We start from the raw sequence: 22,315 nt of genomic DNA on the forward strand, positions 1-22,315 counted from the left end.
TTGAGGTTCAACTAACTCCCCTATCGTAAAGTCCATGTTGCCAACGACCTAGCAACGCCACCGCCATGACCAGAGGACCACCAGGGAAGGAGGTAGATGGATGCCAATGTGAGCTCGTCGGTCTGACATCAGTTCGCGAACAGAGCGCTAACGACACGACTTTGACACGCTTTAACGAGGTTCGGGCAATTTTTGCGAGGGTATCGTGACACCCAACACCAGTACCACCTAAGCCATGTTCAAGTACTCACTTAGAGACAACCAACAGTATGAGAACATGCAGTTAGTGTTTAAACAATTTGGTTAGAATTTGAATGTCAAAATGGCATGGTCTACTGTCATTTCCAGACTTAGAAGAGGACAAGGTTCGGTTAGAACTAACAACCATTAGCACTTTGTTGCGATTTTTTTAATATGTCTAAACCTTATTAATTTCAACCAATGAATATTTCACTCAATAGCCCATACTACATGCTAACCCATCGAAGCAAAACATTTAAGTACCTTTTAACTATTTTGCTCAATATAACTCACCAAAAATGGCATTCGTAACCTAAGTTCAATTTCTTGTCGATTCAACGGAAAGTTTTAGTTTAAATTTCGGATTCGATTTTTGAGCTCTCAAGAACACTAGTTAACAACATTTCTTTTCAAAAATTAAAGTTGCATTTTCAACTACACCACTTGCTCGTCATCTTTACTTAAGTACTACACACAAAGTTATATTTTATTTTTGTTTATATAAATTATTTTTCGTTGACCTTAACCTAGGTGCTAAGCAAGCTCGTAACACCAGAGGTGTTACGAACCTCCCTCTCGATTTTCCATATGGTAGTCTTCATTGGGGATTGCACTGGTACATGTATACAGTTTGGAGACACATTTAGTTAAAACGGACATGACAACAAACTACTCAAGGTTTTTAGTCACGGTTTGGTTAGTTGGACCATCGGCTGAAACAAACTATAATAAGATAACTTTTGTTCCTAATCAAAATTGCTTTAACAACTTGGTGGTAGAAATCTCTGTTTCTTATAATGAAGGAGTCAAGGTTAAAAGGCCTATATTTACTATTTGTTTTTGTATTTATGGAAAAAAAAGTTGAAAACATGAGAAATTAGAATGGGAAGGTGGTGGATGCTGATGACACAGGTGGAAGTGGACCAACGCTAGCCATTGTTAGGGATTGCACTGGTGTATGCCTATAGCTCGGAGATATATCTATTTATTACACTATACTAGACAACAAATTAGTTGGACCAGACTATATGGAACAAATTTGTTAACTCTCGACAGGGATACACTGATACATATATACTAGACTATACCAGACTATATGGAACAAATTTGTTAACTCTCGACGGGGATACACTGATACATATATACTAGACTATATGGAACAACAAACTGCTTAAGTTTTAATTTATGGTTTGATTATTTGGACTTCGCTGAACAAGGGTATAACAAGATAAGTTTTACTTCTACTAATCAAACAAGATAAGTTTTGTTACTAATTAAAATTGTGTCAATTACTACTTGGTGATAGAAATATATCTCTTTCTCAAAGAAGATTTCAAGGGTTCAAATGCTCTAAGTATTATATTTATCATTTGTTTTGACATTTTTATAGAAAAAACAATAAACAACCGACCGTGCGAACCGAATTGGACGAGGGGGCATTATTAGCTAAAAAAAAGAACAGAAGCATGTGAGGCAAATAAAAAAACCGAACGTGTGAACAGAAAATCAATAAAAAAACCGAACATGTGAGGCAAATAAAAAAACCGAATTGACCGTTCATTTTATTCAAAATTTTGTATAAATTATAAAATAAATAAATTATTATTAAAGTATCTCTAATGATAAAATAAGTCATAACAAAATAAATAATATTTATATAAAAATTTTAAAATTTTGAATAAAACGAATGGTCAAACACGATATCTAAAAATAAAAAACGTCACTTATTTTAGGACGGACGGAGTACTATGTGAGAGGAAAGAGACACATACTTCCTTTATCTCAAAATAAGGGACTGTTTGGTTCCTGCACGAACTCTTAAAATTTCTGTCACATTAAATGTTTGGACACATGCATAGAGTATTAAATATAGACTAATTACGAAACTAATTGCATAACTTGCGACTAATTTGCGAGACGAATCTTTTAAGCCTAATTAGTCCATGATTTGACAACGTGGTGCTACAATAAACATGTGCTAATGACAGATTAATTAGGCTTAAAAATTTCATCTCGAAAATTAGCCTCCATCTATATAATTGGTTTTGTAATTAATCTATATTTAATGCTCCTTATTAGCATCTAAACATTCGATGTGACATAAATTTTAGGACCGACTAAAGAACCAAACACCCCCTAAGTTTTCATCTCACGTTTTGAGAAGTCGGCCAATCTCAATTTTACAAGGTTTATAGAAAATAGCATCAACATTTATATCTCGAAATAGATTTACTACAAAAATATACATCATGATTAATCTAATAATATTTATCTTGTATCGCAAGCAGTAGTAGTTTTTAATGTACATTTGGGTTAAAGTTAAGATTATTTTACTCCGAATGCTAGATGGACATTTGTTTTGGGACAGAGGGCTGATGATTGATTTCGATTTTCGATCAGACGTGCTCCTACTACGCGCACCGCGCTGTGTACGCAGCACGTGGACGCGAAGCCTTCCCGAAAGTTTTTTCCTACGCGTTCGCAAGAGTTCGCAACCATCACGGCCTCCACTTCCCCGTTCGATCCCATTCCCATTAAGCCTCCTCCGCCACCCACAGAGCCACGCGTCGGACGGAACGCAGAGGGATAGAGGAGGCGACGCGATCTCTGCGGGTTTGCTCGCTCCATCGGTACGCGCGCGGTGCTCACGCCCCACCCCGCTCAGGTGCGATGCGTTCGATGCCTTCATGTTAGTAGTCGTCGAAATTTTGTTGCTTGATCGGTGGTTCTCCGTATCGATCGGGGTTGGGTTGGTGCCTGTAATTTTTCTTTTCTATCTGTTTTCCTGATACCGCGCGGGATTGGGAAGGCCCGCTCGATCTCAGTTCTCCGCGCCGCAAAGCAGTTACGCACGCGAGGACGCGCCAGTCCGCCGGATCTCGCAGGACGCCGCATGCCGTGCAGATTGCTGTGCCTGACTAGTCCTCGCAAGATTTCTGGACCTGCATGGATTGTTTTGTCTTGATCTAACTTTTTGTTCTGACATACGCATGTGGTTGCTCTTGATGATGAAGAAACATGTGTAATACTGTATCGTGATGCATAGTGCTCTGTTGCTCTGTTCTTTTCAGGTTATCTGTGTATCTAGTTTACATGGCTTGGTTAGTGTTTACATGACTTGGTTAGTGAGGTAGATTTATAGTATGTCTGTATTACATCGCTGGCTTAGCGAAACGGAAAAACACTGGAAATGGTTAGTTCGTTAGGTTATATGTTAGGATGGGTGTTAAGTTAAGATATGCACTTTGGATGTTGGAATTAAATGAAGTGTCCTTCTGAAATCTCCTGGTTGCTTATTTCTTTATGTGAACATCAAAGTCATGTTCTCCAATTTGCAGAAAAGTGTGCTTAGTACTTTCGTATACATGTAAAGCTCTTTGGTTTCACATTATAATATGTTCTTTCTAATAAAGCGATAATATGCAATGCACTTATGTTGCAATCTGCAACTGGCTCTAAGATTTTACTCTGATGCTTGGTGTAGAATTCATTTTACAGATTATGATTGTTTCCTATATTTTGAAATAATTTTTTTTATTATATTTCTGTTTTGACATAGAGCTAACCCAAAAAATGAATCAAAACAAATGTGTTAAGCTTATAGTCGTAATCTTAAAATATTCATAAATCAAGATTTTAGATTAGTCATTAATGTGTAGCTTCTCTGTTGGGAATTTCTGGATTGTTGCTTGTGTTTACGGCATTGACGAGTGCACAATTCTTGACTGAATTTTCCTTCAATTTCTCTGTTCTTGGCTTTTCCAACTTACTAACGCATTTTAGCAAATTGCAGCCTTGCATATGTTATGGGGTAGTTTGTCATTGTTTAATCAGTTTTAACTTGTATTTCCAACTACATATTGCATGATTGCATCAGCTGTCACATTGTTAATTATGTTTTCTTTAGGATGCCCGTCTGGAATCAAGTTGAAAGTATGCTATGTTTTGTGCTTCAAACTTGCACTAATGTTTTTTCATCTAGAAAAAGGCCCCGTATTGTCTATGTTGATTAACTTGTTATTTTTTCTTCGAAATTGGTCGGGTAATTGTCATTTTAGTGCCACTTTAACTATTGACTTGCTGTAATTTTTTTTTCTGACTTTGCTAACTGCCTCATAGGTGAAGGCTGATCCTTAAGCACTTCAAGATGGGCGAGGTACACGAAGCTGACAAGAACATTGAGATCTGGAGGGTCAAGAAGTTAATCAAGGCGCTTGATGCTGCGAGGGGCAATGGCACTAGCATGATTTCTCTCATCATGCCACCTCGTGATCAGATTTCACGCGTCACTAAGATGCTGGGTGATGAGTATGGAACTGCCTCAAACATCAAGAGCAGAGTCAACAGACAGTCTGTGTTGGCTGCCATAACCTCGGCTCAACAGAGGTTGAAGCTTTACAGTCGAGTTCCCCCCAATGGTTTGATGCTCTATACTGGTACCATTGTCACCGATGATGGCAAAGAGAAGAAGGTTACCTTTGACTTTGAGCCATTTAGACCCATTAATGCTTCCCTGTATCTCTGTGACAACAAGTTTCACACTGAGGCACTGAATGAGCTTCTGGCATCTGATGACAAATTTGGTTTCATAATCATGGATGGCAATGGAACACTGTATGGCACACTGAGCGGAAACAGCAGGGAGGTTCTGTACAAGTTCACTGTTGATCTTCCAAAGAAGCATGGGCGAGGAGGGCAATCTGCAGTCCGCTTTGCCCGCCTGCGCATGGAGAGGCGACACAATTACCTGCGCAAGGTTGCTGAGCTTGCGACACAATACTTCATCAATCCTGCCACCAACCAGCCAAACATCGTTGGGCTTATTCTTGCCGGTTCTGCTGACTTCAAGAATGAACTGGGTAAATCTGAGATGTTTGATCCGCGTCTTCAGGCCAAAGTAGTCAAGATGATTGACGTGTCTTATGGTGGGGACAGCGGCTTCAACCAAGCCATCGAGATGTCCGCCGAGGTTCTTTCTGATGTTAAGTTTGTCCAAGAAAAGAAGCTGATCGGGAAGTTCTTTGAGGAGATAAGCCAGGACACAGGGAAGTATGTCCTTGGTGTCCAGGACACCATGACAGCCCTGGAAATGGGCGCGGTAGAAATCCTGATTGTGTGGGAAAACCTTGATGTCAGGCGTTATGAGCTCAAGAACAGTGTCACAGGAGAAACAGTTGTGAAGTACCTGAACCCCACTCAGGAGGCTGATCAGAGCAACTTTACTGACGAGGCAACATCCGGGGATCTGGAGGTCATTGACAACACGCAGCTGCTGGAGTGGTTTGCTGAGAACTACCACCAGTTTGGCTGCACACTGGAGTTTGTCACCAACAAGTCCCAGGAAGGTTCTCAGTTCTGCCGGGGATTTGGCGGGATTGGTGGGATCCTCCGCTACCCAGCCGATGTCAGTGCCTACCAGGATGGTGACTTGTCTGATGGGGAGTATGATGAAGACTTCGAATAGCAATCAACCGAAACTCAAATGAATCCGGACCGGGAGGAGCCTGTGCTGGCCCGGGCCGCGACGGGACGGAACCCTGAAACTTCCAAACGATCGGTGCAAGGAAACCATGGTCAGTAGTGTTGCCGATCGAGAAGAAATTATTTTTTTTCTTCTTGATGTTGAAACTGGGTTTTCATTTGTTTCTCTGACTGACACTCGCATGTTTTACTTCCACAGGTGGAGGATCTGTAGGGAATAGGTTTGAGCAACTTCGAATATATATGAAGCTTGTGTGAAGCGTGGTGACGTTGGTTCTTTGGAGACGCTGTCTTGCTCTGTTGATCCGAGCTTGCAGTCTGGTGATGTTACTAGGAATCAGCCATGGACGGTGCCTTCTGTTGGCCAGGAAAGCTTAAGTAATATAAATCAACTAGCATCCTATTAGTATTGAGTCGGTGCCAGTAGTGTGGTGAATAAAGTACCTGTGAGACAGGCGGTCGTTGGCCTTGTTATGGTTGGTTTGAGCGGCTGCGTTGCCGATGCAGCTGTCCTTTTTATTTCTTGATGAATTTCTTGAACTGAGGTCGTGGTGTGCTTGCACTCTAGCCCTGGTGTTCTACATTCCAGTCTGCGAAGCATGTACGCTTTATGACATGCGTGATATCTATGAACTATGAAGTGAACCTGCCTTAGTTATTTGCTGATTGTGCCCATGTCTGTGACCTGTTATTTCGCATGCTCCGGTCTCTTGTAGTATGCAAGACAGAAGAGTCTTCTTCGTGAGATTCTTGTTCAGGGTAGTTTTCACATGTCCTGCTGCTCTTCCATAGCATGTCTACGCGAACTTTCCATCTTTATATAGCCTTTGAATTTGCTTGTTTTACTACGATGATAAAGTTGTGTGACCGACGGCAAAAGTTTCCCTTGTCAGTCATATTCAGTCTCTTCACAATTTCACATTTCACTAACCCATCAAGTTGAGGAAAGGTTGACACGACATTGGCGGGCCCGAGGTGCCAAGGGTGCTAGAAATTTCAGGCGGCCCACGTGAACTACGGGCCCATTCGTGTCCACTTACATGCAATTCTAAGGCAGGCCGGCCGGCAAGCTCTTCAACGGCCTCCGTAGTTCGTACTCTCTGTTGGGCCCTCTCCGTACTACTGAAGCATATGCTGAATGCTGGACGACTTTCTCCTGCAACTCCTGCTGGCTATCCCTCCATTTAGCACAGAGATACTTGTGTCATTTTTTCTAGACGAAGCAAATTTTGTTCTGACCTTTCTGTATTTATTTATTCCTATATAACGTGTACACCCATTGCTCGTATCCGTTCTACTTGTAGACACTCATTCTGTCACGTTATCCGATACTAATTTTGTGATTCTTTTCATTCATATAAGTGCTCCCACCGTTCTAAAAGGAACCAGACTGATAAATGTACTCTTTTTGAATGGAGGGAGTGAAAAGATATTTTTTTTTCTTTCGTCCTCCAAACACAACTTGTCCTATTGATTTCGTTATAATGTACTTCCTCGAATTCGTTATATAAGGCGGTCTTCTGCATTTTTTTCATGTATGAAAGAGCAGACGCCTTAATAATTTAGTAATTACGTTTCAAAAAATAATTTAGTAATTAGCATATTATAGAACAATATTTTGCTAAACTAGAGTCTGAAAAAAAGCTAGGAAACTCTGATGACAAGCATCCATATAGGTTTTAATCTTTAAATGATGTAATTCTGCAAAACTTTTTTTTTCCTCCTGCACGAAATTTAGGCTCCACGACAAGGATTTTACCATTTTTACGTATGTATCAAACAGATTTGGTGCATGTACCATCAGAGGTCCACTCACCTGAGCCAAGACAATGTATGGATATGTGAAATGATGATCGTTGGGAAGATTAACATGTAAGCTCTAAATTTGAAGATACTATCTCTGTTCCAGAAATATATCTATTTCTCTAAGTCAAACTTAAATTTGTCTAAATTTGTAAAAAATATCGCATGTACTGTACCAAATAAGTACACACTTCATAATTGATCTAATGATACTATAATTTGGTTCCTAAATATTGATATTTTCTTCTATAAATTTGGTCAAAAACCAAACACAAACCTAGAACTAGATATATTATAGATGGATGGATGGAGGGAGGAATTATTTTAATACTGAACAGCATCATGTAGAGTTCAGTAATATTTTTTAAATGCATAGAGAACAACATTATATGTATATTTAAAGGTAAGACAATGCAGCAATGTTTTTCTTTTTTGCCTCAAATTGTTCAATAATACGGTAAAGCAGCTGCAAGACATGTGCTCTACTCATTTTTTTTTCTTTCCTTTGCACTTATATAAGGTAGAATAATATCCAACTTATACATCCATAATGGGAATGGTTAAAAAGTGCTGTGGTGACAGGTAACTAGAACAAAAGGTAACCAAAACGAGTAAGAGCTTGACAGACCGAGAACCAGTAGTTTTACACAAAATTTACACTGAAAGCATAATTCTCGCATAAACCTTATGAAATTTGTTCCCACTTTCTGAAATTGGCTTAGCTAAGCATGGCAAATAGACCTTTCAAAGTTAAAGCATTTTGGGCCAGTTTACCTTGAGACTGTAGGGCTTAGCAGAGCTTGACAAGAAGACATCTCTAAATAGATTATTTTTTGAAAGTAATTCGAAGAAAAGGTAGTGCTCAGATGAAAACAATCTGGTTCTTGATGTCTACTGCAGGTGTAGCCAAGGTTGTAAAAATTGCAATGTTGAATGGATCGCGACTCTAATGGTAGGATCATAAATCTTATGACCATAACTGCATACTAGAATTGTAAAAATACTGCAATCAACTAAGATCATAAAATCACATTATAAGATCGCGATTTTAACAACTATGAGTAGAGCACACTAAAAGTGGCCGTTGCGACCTAGGGTGTGTAGCCAGACTGCCAAACTGACATCCACTAATATTGGCAATGGTGGCCCGTGGCCCCATCTCCACTGATTTTGTAGTAGTGTGTAGTGTAGGGGATTCATGCTGGGGCTGGGTGCCGAGCCTCCTGCAATCGACAGCGCACACCATTACAGTGAAGGAACAACCCCCTAAAAGCATGTAGATGCAGACCACTGTCACCTTTGTGAAATGCGAGTGTGACAGCATGCATGTCACGGATTAGGGAATCTAATCTCCTGTTCCCTGAGTCAACCAACCATGTGTGGGGAACGAGTGCTAGGCTGCTAGCCTCCTTTAAAGAGATGGAGGCATCCCCATTTATTATTACTCCGATGTCATTCTAACTTGACTCATAGTCAAAATATTTTAAGTTTAACTAAATTTATATAATAAAATAATATTTATGATACCAAATAAGTATCATTAAATTCTTCATTAACTTTATTTCCATAATATACCTTTTTCTTTTTGAAGAAAGAACCATATGGATCTGAATACATATTTACGTCATTCTGTTTCCATATGGATCTGTATTGTATAGCTCAAATTTTTTATTTTGGCAATTCCTTCACATTATGTAATTCTGGCATAAGAAAGCATATGTAAATCTTTACCCTCTTAATGAAAAATGTGTCTCAGCACTGCATATATGTAAATCTCTCAACATACTAGTAGTTTTACTGGATTTTTTTAAATATACAATGAGAGAATGAAACTAATGGTTGGGTTTTCCTGAACATGGCAATAATGTCCGAAGTTACAATTAGCTGTTGATCCCTACATGCAAATAGTGACAGCTCTAAAAAAAATAGCTAGTGGCCTTTCAGTAGCCTTGGGTTTGCTTTCCTTCTGAGGTGGTAGATCGTTCTACCAGTTGTTTGTCTTTCTTACTTAGATTTCAGTTGTTTGTCTGTCAGCTCCTTTGGTCATTGCAAAAAATAATTTCTCCTTAATAAAATAGTGCTAGGCATGTTCTAAAAAAGGGAAACAGTAATTGACAGCACCTAGATTTCTATGAGGCTAAGGTATCGTTTACTTAGGTTAAACTTAGCAATGCATATTAATTATCTGTCACCTGTTACAGCGTGGGCGAGTACGATGAGGAGATCGCAGGGGAGAGTGGAGTAGTAGGTTGGATTGGGAATAAGAACGCAGAGGATAGCAAGGAAGTGGTGCAGCAGGATGTTCGCCGGCGGCAGCGGCAGAATCGCTCACAGCCACCGTCGAAGGGAAACCCACCCACCTTGGGAGGTTTATTCCTTCTTCGATAATCTGATTACAATCTCTAAGTGCCCCTTTATAGGATAAGTGCACCCCTAATAAACCATAATAAATCTCCTAAATACCAATACATATATCCTAAATCTCCTCCCTTCCTCTCCTAATGTAACCAGACGAGCCTTCTTATTAGCCACGGCTAGGCCTAGACCGGCGCCTATACACGCCCAACAAAGGCATCTATAACACTTCCCTCCTCCCCAACAAACAGCTCATCCACGAGCTGGAATGCTGGATAGAGCTCCTTGAAGTCATCAATGTCTTCCCAAGTAGAATCAGCCGTAGAACGCCCCTCCCAATGGACAAGGAGCTGCCAGCGACCACGGTTCAAGCGAGCATGCACCACCGCAGCCGAAATAGGAATGACACGCCCATGAAGCGTGGGTGGGAGAGGAACAATGGCGCCTGGAGGATCCCCTTCATACTTCTTCAGCAGTGCCACATGAAAGACATGAATACAAACCTTCGGTGGAAGCCGCAGACGATAAGCCACAGCGCCCAAACGCTCAACAATTTGATAGGGCCCCAAAAACTACGGGCCAAGCTTGGAGGAGGCAGCCAGAGTAATACCAGCAGCTGTGCGGTGATGGAGGCGGAGTAGAACCCAATCACCCACAGAGAACTCCATAAATCGGCACTTCTTGTCATGGATCTCCCTCATAGTGTCCTGAGCCAACACCAAACGATCATGGATGTCCAGCAGGAACTTGTCACGGTCACAAAGCTGGCGATCAACAGCAGCTACGCGAGCTGTCGCAGGAAGATAGGAAACCTGTTGGACTACTCCAACCTTTGTCTATCCTAGGTTGGAAGTGGGAGAAAATCAGCATGGATTTTATTGTTGGACTTCCACCCACTCAGAAAGGTTTTGACTCCATATGGGTAATTGTAGACGTTTGACAAGTCCACACATTTCATTCCAGTCAAGACTAGTTATCGACCACATCAATATGCAGAGTTGTACGTCGTCCATATAGTACGCTTACATGGTGTACTGAGAACCATCGTGTCAAATAGGGGATCTCAGTTTATTACTTGTTTCTGGGAGCACTTGCGCAAAGAGTTAGGCACCAACTTAGTCCGAAGTTCTGCCTATCACCCTCAGGCCTCTGGATAGACTGAGCGAGTGAATCAGATATTAGAAGACATATTGAGGGCATGTGTGATCTCTTCGAAAGGTTCACGGGAAAAGTGGCTACCTCCAGCTGAATTTTCCTATAACAACAGTTACCAAGATAGTATCAAGATGGCTCCTTTCGAAGCCTTATATGGTCGGAAATGTAGAACTCCTTTAAACTAGGTTGAACCCGGGGAGAGGAGGTATTATGGAATTGATTTTGTCAAAGAAGCTGAAGAGCAAGTTCATATTACCCAACAACATATTGAAGCCGCTCAATCAAGGCAAAAGAGCTATGCTGACAAAAGAAGAAGACCTATTAAGTTTGAGGTAGGTGACTATGTATACCTGAATATATCACCAATGAAAAGAGTACAACGGTTTGGTGTGAAAAAGGAAGCTTGTACCTAGGTATGTAGGTCCCTACAAGATTCTTGAGAGAAGTGGGAGAGTAGCCTACAAACCGCAGTTACCTTCAGAGATGAAAGCTATTTTCAATGTCTTTCATGTTTCTCAGCTGAGAAAATGTTTATGTGTTTCTGAAGAAAAAGTTGAAACTGAAGATATCAAAATAGAATCAGGCCTAGCTTATGAGGATAGTAAAGAGAGAGTAACTCAGAACCGAGTGATCAAGTTCCACAAAGTAATGTGAAGTAACCACAGTGAACAAGATGTAACATGAGAAAGAAAGGATTATTTACGTGAAGTTTATCCCGCATTTTATGAAAAATGGTAGGTCATTCAAATCTCGGGACGAGATTTCTATAAGGGGGGAGGGGCTGTAACACCCCAGTGTTAAGCTTGCATTTGCGTGAGCATAAGCATCACCCATTCATTCATGAGCATTAGCATATGAAATTTCATTTCATTCACTCTATGTTTATCACATGTGATGCTTAATTATACATGCATATGCTTGTGATCATGCTTGTATAATGCAAGTGATTGTTGTTTGGTCACTAAAACACCTTAAACACACTTAGGAGGGAAAATGGAACCAAGTCTATATTCATGAGTTAGTCCAAAAATGCCTCTAAGTGTTAGTATTACTAGAAATGCCTTTATTAAGTTGATTGTTTGACCTAACTTGACTAATTACTTAGAGAGCTTGCATGGCAGTGGGCCATAAATAAAAGTTGTAGTTTAGATCATGTAGAACAAACTTTGTTGAAGGGTCAAGAGCTGAATCAGTGCATAGCTTAGTCAAATAAGGCTCACAAAAATCAACTTAATGCTGTTTTAGAACTCTAAAATTTTTCTAAGTCTTAAACTGCTTTACAGTTTCAATGTACCCACCTTTAGTGATTTTTAGTTTGCAAACCAGCTCGAATTAGACCACACTTCCTTAAGTAAATTCGCAGATCTCATATAGCTCTACACTTTGTATTGATGAAGTTTTCACTAACTCAAACTAGTTTAGCAGATACAATGGCTCAAAGTTGCTCTGTCAGTAAGCTCTTCGCCGGTCTGAACCGGCCGATCGAGCAACAGCAGTGGCCGACTGGCCGTGGCCGCCGCGTGGCATTCGCACGCCGAAGCTAGGCTGCGTTGCGGCCGGGTGCGCACTGAAGAGGGCGCCGCGCATCGTTGCTCACTCTCGCTCCCCTCACTCGCTCGCTCTCCCATCTCGCTTGCTCTCGTGTAAGCCAGAGCAAGCAGCAGCGCCGCACCGTTGCCACCGCGCCTTCGTCGGCCAAGCACGCCACCACCACAGCACCGCCGTTCGATCCATCTAGCATGTAGCTCCGCCGTGACTCACTCCACTTCCCCGAGCCGTTAGCATTGCCTCTAGAGCACAGGTATAACCCTAGAACCTTCACGCCATTGCGGCGGTCACCACGACTACCATTGCCGCCGCTAAGCTCGCGCTCGCCGTGGCCGTATTTCTCCGAGCCCTCTCACCCTCCCTCTTCTCTTGTTAGGAGTAGCTTAGCGGTAGGTCTTGCTCAGGCCGCTAGCCTTGGGCCAATGCCAGCATGTCGGCGCTGGAACGCGGCTTCCCGTCGCCGCGCTCTCACCGTCGCACGACCTCGCACGCGGCCGGGCCACACCGCCGCTCCACTGTAGCCCTGACCCTAACCCTAGCTTTCTTAGGAATCACAGGAGCCTCAATCGAGCTTAGGCGAGCTCGGTAGTGCCAAAGACGGCGGTGACGCCACTGCGCAGCTCCACCAAGCCGCCATGGCCACCGTCGAGCTAGCTCTGGCGAGCCCCTTGGACATCCAACCCCTCTAGTCGATGCGCGTGGTGATGGGGAGCACCTCAGTACTCACCTCATCACCGGAGGCCTCACGTCGGCAAGCTACGGCCGGTCAACCGCCGCCTCTGCTCCGTGTGTGTATGACATGTGGGGTCCGTTGACCACGGGACCCAGTTGTCAACGTCTCTAGGTGTATCGCGTCGGGTGCGCGTAGCGTTTAAATGATTTTTATATTTTCTGTAAATGATTTCCAGATTTTGATGCAAACTTCAAAAATTCATAACTAATTCTAGGAGGGTCCAAATTGAGTGAACTAAATTTTGTTAGATTCATCTTGATGTCAACTACAGGTGCAGCCAAGGTTGTAAAAATTACGTTTCAAAAAATAATTTAGTAATTAGCACATTATAGAACAATATTTTGCTAAACTAGAGTCTGAAAAAAAGCTAGGAAACTTTGATGACAAGCATCCATATAGGTTTTAATCTTTAAATGATGTAATTCTGCAAAAGTTTTTTTTTCCTCCTGCACGAAATTTAGGCTCCACGACAAGGATTTTACCATTTTTACGTATGTATCAAACAGATTTGGTGCATGTACCATCAGAGGTCCACTCACCTGAGCCAAGACAATGTATGGATATGTGAAATGATGATCGTTGGAAGATTAACATGTAAGCTCTAAATTGAAGATACTATCTCTGTTCCAGAAATATATCTATTTCTCTAAGTCAAACTTAATTTTGTCTAAATTTGTAAAAAATATCGCATGTACTGTACCAAATAAGTACACACTTCATAATTGATCTAATGATACTATAATTTGGTTCCTAAATATTGATATTTTCTTCTATAAATTTGGTCAAAAACCAAACACAAACCTAGAACTAGATATATTATAGATGGATGGATGGAGGGATGAATTATTTTTAATACTGAACAGCATCATGTAGAGTTCAGTAATATTTTTTAAATGCATAGAGAACAACATTATATGTATATTTAAAGGTAAGACAATGCAGCAATGTTTTTCTTTTTTGCCTCAAATTGTTCAATAATACGGTAAAGCAGCTGCAAGACATGTGCTCTACTCATTTTTTTTTTCTTTCCTTTGCACTTATATAAGGTAGAATAATATCCAACTTGTACATCCATAATGGGAATGGTTAAAAGTGCTGTGGTGACAGGTAACTAGAACAAAAGGTAACCAAAACGAGTAAGAACTTGACAGACCGAGAACCAGTAGTTTTACACAAAATTTACACTGAAAGCATAATTCTCGCATAAACCTTATGAAATTTGTTCCCACTTTCTGAAATTGGCTTAGCTAAGCATGGCAAATAGACCTTTCAAAGTTAAAGCATTTTGGGCCAGTTTACCTTGAGACTGTAGGGCTTAGCAGAGCTTGACAAGAAGACATCTCTAAATAGATTATTTTTTGAAAGTAATTCGAAGAAAAGGTAGTGCTCAGATGAAAACAATCTGGTTCTTGATGTCTACTGCAGGTGCAGCCAAGGTTGTAAAAATTGCAATGCTGAATGGATCGCGACTCTAATGGTAGGATCATAAATCTTATGACCATAACTGCATACTAGAATTGTAAAAATACTGCAATCAACTAAGATCATAAAATCACACTATAAGATCGCGATTTTAACAACTATGAGTAGAGCACACTAAAAGTCGGCCGTTGCGACCTAGGGTGTGTAGCCAGACTGCCAAACTGACATCCACTAATATTGGCAATGGTGGCCCGTGGCCCCATCTCCACTGATTTTGTAGTAGTGTGTAGTGTAGGGGGATTCATGCTGGGGCTGGGTGCCGAGCCTCCTGCAATCGACAGCGCACACCATTACAGTGAAGGAACAACCCCCTAAAAGCATGTAGATGCAGACCACTGTCACCTTTGTGAAATGCGAGTGTGACAGCATGCATGTCACGGATTAGGGAATCTAATTTCCTGTCCCCTGAGTCAACCAACCATGTGTGGGGAACGAGTGTTAGGCTGCTAGCCTCCTTTAAAGAGATGGTGGCGTCCCCATTTATTATTACTTGGATTACTACCGGATATAGGAGATTCGCGGAGTGCCAGGGGCACTCGGCGAAGTCCCAAAAACACTCGGCAATGGGACGACACTCGGCAATTTAATGGCAAACGCTAGTTGCCGAGTGTTTTCTGTCGGGCACTCGGTAAAGAAGTTGTCGAGTGCCCAAAAAACTACTCGGCAAACTTTTTTTTCAAAAAAAAATAAAAAGGCACGCCGACACCACGCCCGCACCACCAGCACCGCCACCACCATCCACGCCGCCGCCACCACACCGGGGAAGAAGGGAGGGCCCCACCACAGCCGCACCACCACCACGCTGCATCACCACCATCCACGCCGCCGCCACCACGCCAGAGAAGAAGGGAGGGCCCCACCATGCCTGCACCCCCACCGATGCCGCACCACCACCACGCCGCCCCACCACGCCCAGGCCGCCGCAACAGCCACGCCCGCCGCCACCACCCACCACGCCCGTTGCCACCGGATCTAGAGAGGGAGGGCTGGGAGGGGGGCGGCGCCGCCGGATCCGGGAGAGGGAGGAGGAAGGGGGGCGCTGGATCCGGGAGAGGGAGGTGGAGGGGGGGGCGCCGGATCTAGGAGAGGGAGGAGGAGGGGCGCCAGATCGGGAGAGGGAGGAGGGGGACGCGCCGAAGAGGGAGGAGGGGGGGGGGCAACGGAGAGGGAGGGGAGGGGCAAGACCGGATCCAGGAGAAGGGAGGAGGAGGAGGGGGCTCGCCGGAGAGGAGGAGGACGGGGCCGCGCCGGATCCCGGGAGGAGGAGGGGCGCGCCGGAGAGGGAGGAGGGGAGGGCGGGGCCGCGTGGCGCTAGAGAGGGAGGAGGGAGGAGGGAGGGGAGGGGGGCGCGGGATACGGGGAAGAGAGGGAGAGGAGGGGGCGGCCGCGCCAGATCCGGGGAAGATAGAGGGAGAGGAGGGGGGAGGGGCGGGCGGCCGGTGGGGGAAGAAGGGAGAGGAGGGGGCAGGGCCGACGGCGGGGGAAGAAGGGGAGGGGCGGGCCGCCTGCGAGGAGAATCAAGAAGGGGGAGGGGAGGGGCATCTGCTGGGGCCGGTTAAAAAGGATTTTTTTTCCTTTGCCGAGTGTCCTAGATCTGGGCACTCGGTAAAGTTTTTTTTCTTCTTCTCCTTCTTTCCCCGAAAGAAGATTTTTTTTTCCTTTGCCGAGTATCCTAGATCTGGACACTCAGCAAAGTTTTTTTATTTTATTTCTTCTCCTTCTTTCCCAGAAAAAGATTTTTTTCCCTTTGCCGAGTGTCCTAGATCTGGACACTCGGCAAAGTTTTTTTTTTCATTTTTTTTCTTCTCTTTCTTTCCCAGAAAAAAGCATTTTATTGATTTGCCGAGTGTAAAAAACACACTCAGCAAACCCCCTCTTTGCCGAGTGTTTTTTTTTACACTCGGCAAACCCCCTCTTTACTGAGTGTTTTTTTTGCCGAGTGTTTTTAGCGCAGCACTCAACAAAGAACTTGTTTGCCGAGTGCCCAAGAGAATACACTCGGCAAACATAAAAACACTCGGCAAATTTGACATTTCAGGTAGTGGATGTCATTCTAACTTGACTCATAGTCAAAACATTTTAAGTTTAACTAAATTTATATAATAAAATAATATTTATGATACCAAATAAGTATCATTAAATTCTTCATTAACTTTATTTCCATAATATACCTATTTGATGTCATAAACCATTGTAATATTCTCTATAATTTTGATCAAACTTGAGATGCTTTGACTCTCAAAAAAGTTTGAATGACTTATAATTTGGAACAGATGGAGTATATTTGTTTTCTTTTTGAAGAAAGAACCATATGGATCTGAATACATATTTACCTCATTCTGTTTCCATATGGATCTGAATTGCTATAGCTCAATTTTTTTATTTTGGCAATACCTTCGCATTATGTAATTCTGGCATAAGAAAGTATATGTAAATCTTTACCCTCTTAATGAAAAATGTGTCTCAGCACTGTGTATATGTAAATCTCTCTACATACTTGTAGTTTTACTGGATTTTTTTAAATATACAATGAGAGAATGAAACTAATGGTTGGGTTTTCATGAACAAGCCAATAATGTCCAAAGTTACAATTAGCTGTTGATCCCTTCATGCAAATAGTGACAGCTCTAAAAAAATTGCTAGTGGCCTTTCAGTAGCGTTGGGTTTGCTTTCTTTCTGATGGTGGTAGATCGTTCTACCAGTTGCTTTGTCTTTCTTACTTAGATTTCAGTTGTTTGTCTGTCTGCTCCTTTGGTCATTGCAAAAAATAATTTCTCCTTAATAAAATAGTGCTAGGCATGTTCTAAAAAAGGGAAACAGTAATTGACAGCACCTAGATTTCTATGAGGCTAAAGTATGGTTTACTTAGGTTAAACTTAGCAATGCATATTAATTATCTGTCACCTGTTACGGCGTGGGCGAGTACGATGAGGAGATCGCAGGGGAGAGTGTAGTAGTAGGCTGGATTGGGAATAAGAACGCAGTGGATAGCGAGGAAGTGGTGCAGCGGGATGTTCGCCGACAGCAGCGGCAGAATCGCTCACAGCTACCGTCGAAGGGAAACCCGCCCACCTTGGGAGATTTATTCCTTCTTCGATAATCTGATTACAATCTCTGAGTGCCCCTTTATAGGATAAGTGCACCCCTAACAAACCATATAAAATCTCCTAAATACCAAAACAGATCTCCTAAATCTCCTCCCTTCCTTTCCTAATGTAACCAGCCGAGCCTTCTTATTAGCCACGGCTGGGCCTAGGCCGGCGCCTATACTAACACCCAACAAAGGCATCTATAACACTTCCCTCATCCCCAACAAACAGCTCGTCCGTGAGCTAGAATGCTAGATAGCGCTCCTTGAAGTCATCAATATCTTCCCAAGTAGAATGAGCCATAGGGTGCCCCTCCCAATGGACAAGGAGTTGCCAGCGACCATGGTTCAAGCGAGCACGCACCACTGCAGCCTGGAATAGGAATGACATGCCCATGAAGCGTGGGTGGGAGAGGAACAATGGTGCCTAGAAGATCCCCTTCATAATTCTTTAGTAGCACCACATGAAAGACATCATGAATACAAGCCTTCGACGATCTACAGCAGCTACGCGAGCGATCACAGGAAGATAGGAGACCTAGCGATGGTGGAGACAGGCCATACAACACCTCAAATGGCGTAGCTCGAAGGGCAGACTGGTAGGAAGTATTATAGCAGAACTCGGCCCAAGAAAGCCACTGCAGCCAAGAACAAAGCCGATCCCCCGCTAAGCAGCGTAGGTACATGACTATGATGCAGTTAGTGACCTCGGACTGCCCATCCATCTAGTGGGTGAAATGCAGAACTGCGCTAGCAAGGTCACACCAGCCAGCTTGAAGAGATCCTCCCAGAAGTTGCTGGTGAAGACGGTGTCTCGATCACTCACTAATAGAACACATGAACCCATGTAGCTGTAACACCCCAGTGTTAAGCTTGCATTTGCATGAGCTTAAGCATCACCCATTCATTCATGAGCATTAGCATATGAAATTTCATTTCATTCACTCTATGTTTATCACATGTGATGCTTAATTATACATGCATATGCTTGTGATCATGCTTATCTAATGCAAGTGATTGTTGTTTGGTCACTAAAACACCTTAAACACACTTAGGAGGGAAAATGGAACAAAGTCTACATTCATGAGTTGGTCCAAATGCTTCCAAGTGTTAGTATTACTAGAAATGCCTTTATTAAGTTGACTGTTTGACCTAACTTGACTAATTACTTATAGAGTTTACATGGTAGTGGGCCATAAATAAAAGTTGTACTTTAGATCATGTAGAACAAACTTTGTTTAAGGGTCAAGAGCTGAATCAGTGCATAGCTTAGTCAAACAAGGCTTACAGAAATCAACTTAATGCTCAGGCCAGCTCAGGCCAGGCCACCTGCATGACCTCGCACGCGGCCAGGCCACACCACCGCTCCACCGTAGCCCTATGCCCTAACCCTAGCTTCCTTAGGAATCACTGGAGCCTCAACCGAGCTCAGGCGAGCTCGGCATTGCCAGAGACGGCAATGACGCCACCGCGTAGCTCCGCCGAGCTGCCATGGCCACCATCGAGCTAGCTCCGGTGAGCCCCTTGGATATCCATCGCCTCCAGTCGATGCGCGTGGTGATGGGGAGCATTTCGGTGCTCAGCTCATCGCTGGAGGCCTCATCGTTCGACGAGCTATGGCCGGTCAACCACCGCCTCTGCTCCATGTGTGTATGACATGTGGGGCCTGTTGACCACAGGACCCAGCTAGATAGCGTCTCTGGGTGTATCACAGTCGGGTGCGCATAGCGTTTAAACGATTTTTATATTTTTTGTAAATGATTTCCAAATTTTGCATGCAAACTTCAAAATTCATAACTAATTCTAGGAGTGTCCAAATTGAGTGAACCAGATTTTGTTAGATTCATCTTGATGAGTACTATCTGTTAAAAATATGAAACTTGGTATGTGCTATAGTTATACCTAGTTTAAATTATTTTGTTTATTCCTATTATCTTGAAAAATACATAACTTAAGTTTGGGAGATGCTAAAAATGTGATTCCAATTTTGCTAGTCTTGTTTTGACATGCTGGAGCCAGGAAAAATATTAAACCTCCAGTTAGCATGCTTGGAATAGGATTTCCTATTTTGGTTTAATAACATGCTCGTTCTCGTGGAATTAATTGTGGTAAATATAGGTAACCTATGGACATAAATTAATTTTTATAGTATATTGGTATTAGGAGGAATGTAGGAAAAATATGAAATCTATTGTTTGACACTTTTCACTATCCTAAACCTATTTAAGTTGCTATAAAGCATGTAACTTGTCATTTTTGTAGAGGCTACTATACATATACAAATGGCATGAAATTTTAACAGTGGTCTCTTGAGAGCATTTATGAGCTACTATAATTTTTCTATAATTTTCTGTGTACTAGAATTAGTAGTGCCAATTTTAGCCTAGCTATGCTTGGCAAATCAATAAATGTTTTAAGAAATTGTTAGGGCTTGACCATGATACTTTTTGGGCATGTTGATAATGAGTATAACTTGTTGCTATGTTTGGTTGTGCCCAGAATTAAATGTTTATATGCAGCTAGTTAATTGGTCCACTATAATTCACTTCTATATAGCTCTATGAATTGGTTGCTTTGTAGTAACTTGATGTTGGTTAATTAGATGGTTAGGCTAATTAAAATAAGTTGTTAGCTCCAGGTGTTAGTCCTCTTAATGCTGATGAACAACTCTATCTTAGATTGCTAAAACATGGTAAGTGTATGTTTCTTGTACTAAAGAAGAGATATACACCTACTCAGTAAAATTTAGCTAATCATAGTATTACCTTGTTATCATGTGGCTAGAGATGTATACATATATATGCCTTGCACCATATCATCCATATCATCACCTATGCATTCTTTGTCCTTATTGCGTGCTCATGCATATAGGATCGCTAGAGAGAATAATGCTTTTGGAGTTCGAAGGCAGTGGAAGAGGAGGACCAGCAGGAGGCCTAGCAGCCCATAGCTCCAGAAGGTGAAGAATAGGTCCTAGAAGATTTGCCTGAGTGCCCTACCATAAGCCCTCATCTTACTTGAAAGTCAAGCGACTGAAGCATTGTAAGCCTCCTATGTTTTACAAATATCAACTTGAGTCATTTGTGTTTGATGCATTAGGTTATATAAGTTGATTGGAAACACTTGATGCATATAATTTCCTTGTCTCAAAATATACCTTGAACCCTATGTAGGTCTAGGATCGAATATATGCTTAGACATGCTTAGCTCGGTAGAAGTCAGGTGATTTCCTATCACTTGCGAGATATAGGTGGACCCCGGATCACGGTTGGCTATATTTGCTATTGTGCGAAAGAACCATGTAATGATATAAATGGAGGCCAGACGGAGTCTATGTGGTAGGTGGATTCATTTGATTCTGTCTGTGCCGAATTAAGGACCGCATCATTGGAGGCCCTCTTGTCATTTTGAACGCAGCCTCTCACTTAGCTGGCCTAATAACTCATTTTGACCGCAAAGCCGAGTAGCTCAACTTAGGCCTGGGCCCTATTCTGTAAGAGTGAGCACACTAGATGGTAGTAAGGATGTGTAGGGAGCCAGACTTAAGCCCAAGGGCAGGCTAGGCCTGATCGTCCTAGCAGTTGGTTGTCCCTAATTATGTGGCGCTGCTCGAACCCATGACATGTGTACCTGAGTTATACCAAAGATGACCTAAGACTACCTTTGCGTAAGTATGTCTGGGTTTGTGTTAGGATTTTGCCCAGCTGGTTGCAATCGATTCAAATCACCGTCTCTCTCGGATAGTGAGAAACTTGACTGAGCTCCTTCATTGTAGTAACTTGGTGGAATGTGATGGTTATGAGGGAACGTGCAAATATTACACTGGATATGGTTACTATTGTTTGCTTTATCATAAATCAAGTGATTGCTCTAGTACAGGTGCCAACCTAGACATGCTTAATTTTAATAGGTATAACTTGTTGCTTGAATAACTGACTAGATCAAGATATATACTACTTTCAGCTTTTATGCAAAATATTGTCAAGCCAGCTCCACTTATAAATCCATGTATGATCCTTGGTGTCACTTTATTTTTGGTTTATGACGGGTAAGTCTAGCTCAGTATATTCTCGTACTTAGAGTTTATTTCCCACTTGTTGCAGATGTTACTATATACCATGGGTACTGCAAGAATTACTTCTCTCCCACCATGGACGAGGAGTAAGGCCACGGGCAAGGCTCTTCTATGTGGTCTTATCTATGATGCTTTTGTTGGACTTGATCACAAATTGGCATGTATTTGAACAAGTGTGTGTGATGATGGTTTTAAAACTATATTGCTTTCGCTACTACATTTGAACTTGGGTTGTAATGATTATTTTTGTACTCTGATGTATGTTGAACTACTTGTGAACTTATGTAACATGTGGCTTGTATGTTGAATCATGTATGGTATTGGTTGTATGTTGGATTATTCGAGATCCTTCAGT

At 42.3% G+C, this 22,315-nt stretch overlaps 1 protein-coding gene across 1 annotated transcript; it reads left to right on the forward strand.

The window, feature by feature from the left end:
* The first annotated feature begins 2,764 nt into the window (after nucleotides 1-2,764).
* LOC136511962 (eukaryotic peptide chain release factor subunit 1-2-like) lies at nucleotides 2,765-6,379 on the forward strand. Its single transcript, XM_066505970.1, has 3 exons — nucleotides 2,765-2,905; nucleotides 4,360-5,813; nucleotides 5,921-6,379. The coding sequence occupies exon 2, from the start codon at nucleotides 4,388-4,390 to the stop codon at nucleotides 5,702-5,704; it is 1,317 nt and encodes a 438-aa protein (XP_066362067.1). The 5' UTR covers nucleotides 2,765-2,905; nucleotides 4,360-4,387; the 3' UTR covers nucleotides 5,705-5,813; nucleotides 5,921-6,379.
* The last annotated feature ends 15,936 nt before the right edge of the window (nucleotides 6,380-22,315 follow it).

Source organism: Miscanthus floridulus, chromosome 16, assembly GCF_019320115.1.
Source record: "Miscanthus floridulus cultivar M001 chromosome 16, ASM1932011v1, whole genome shotgun sequence".
NCBI lineage: Eukaryota > Viridiplantae > Streptophyta > Magnoliopsida > Poales > Poaceae > Miscanthus > Miscanthus floridulus.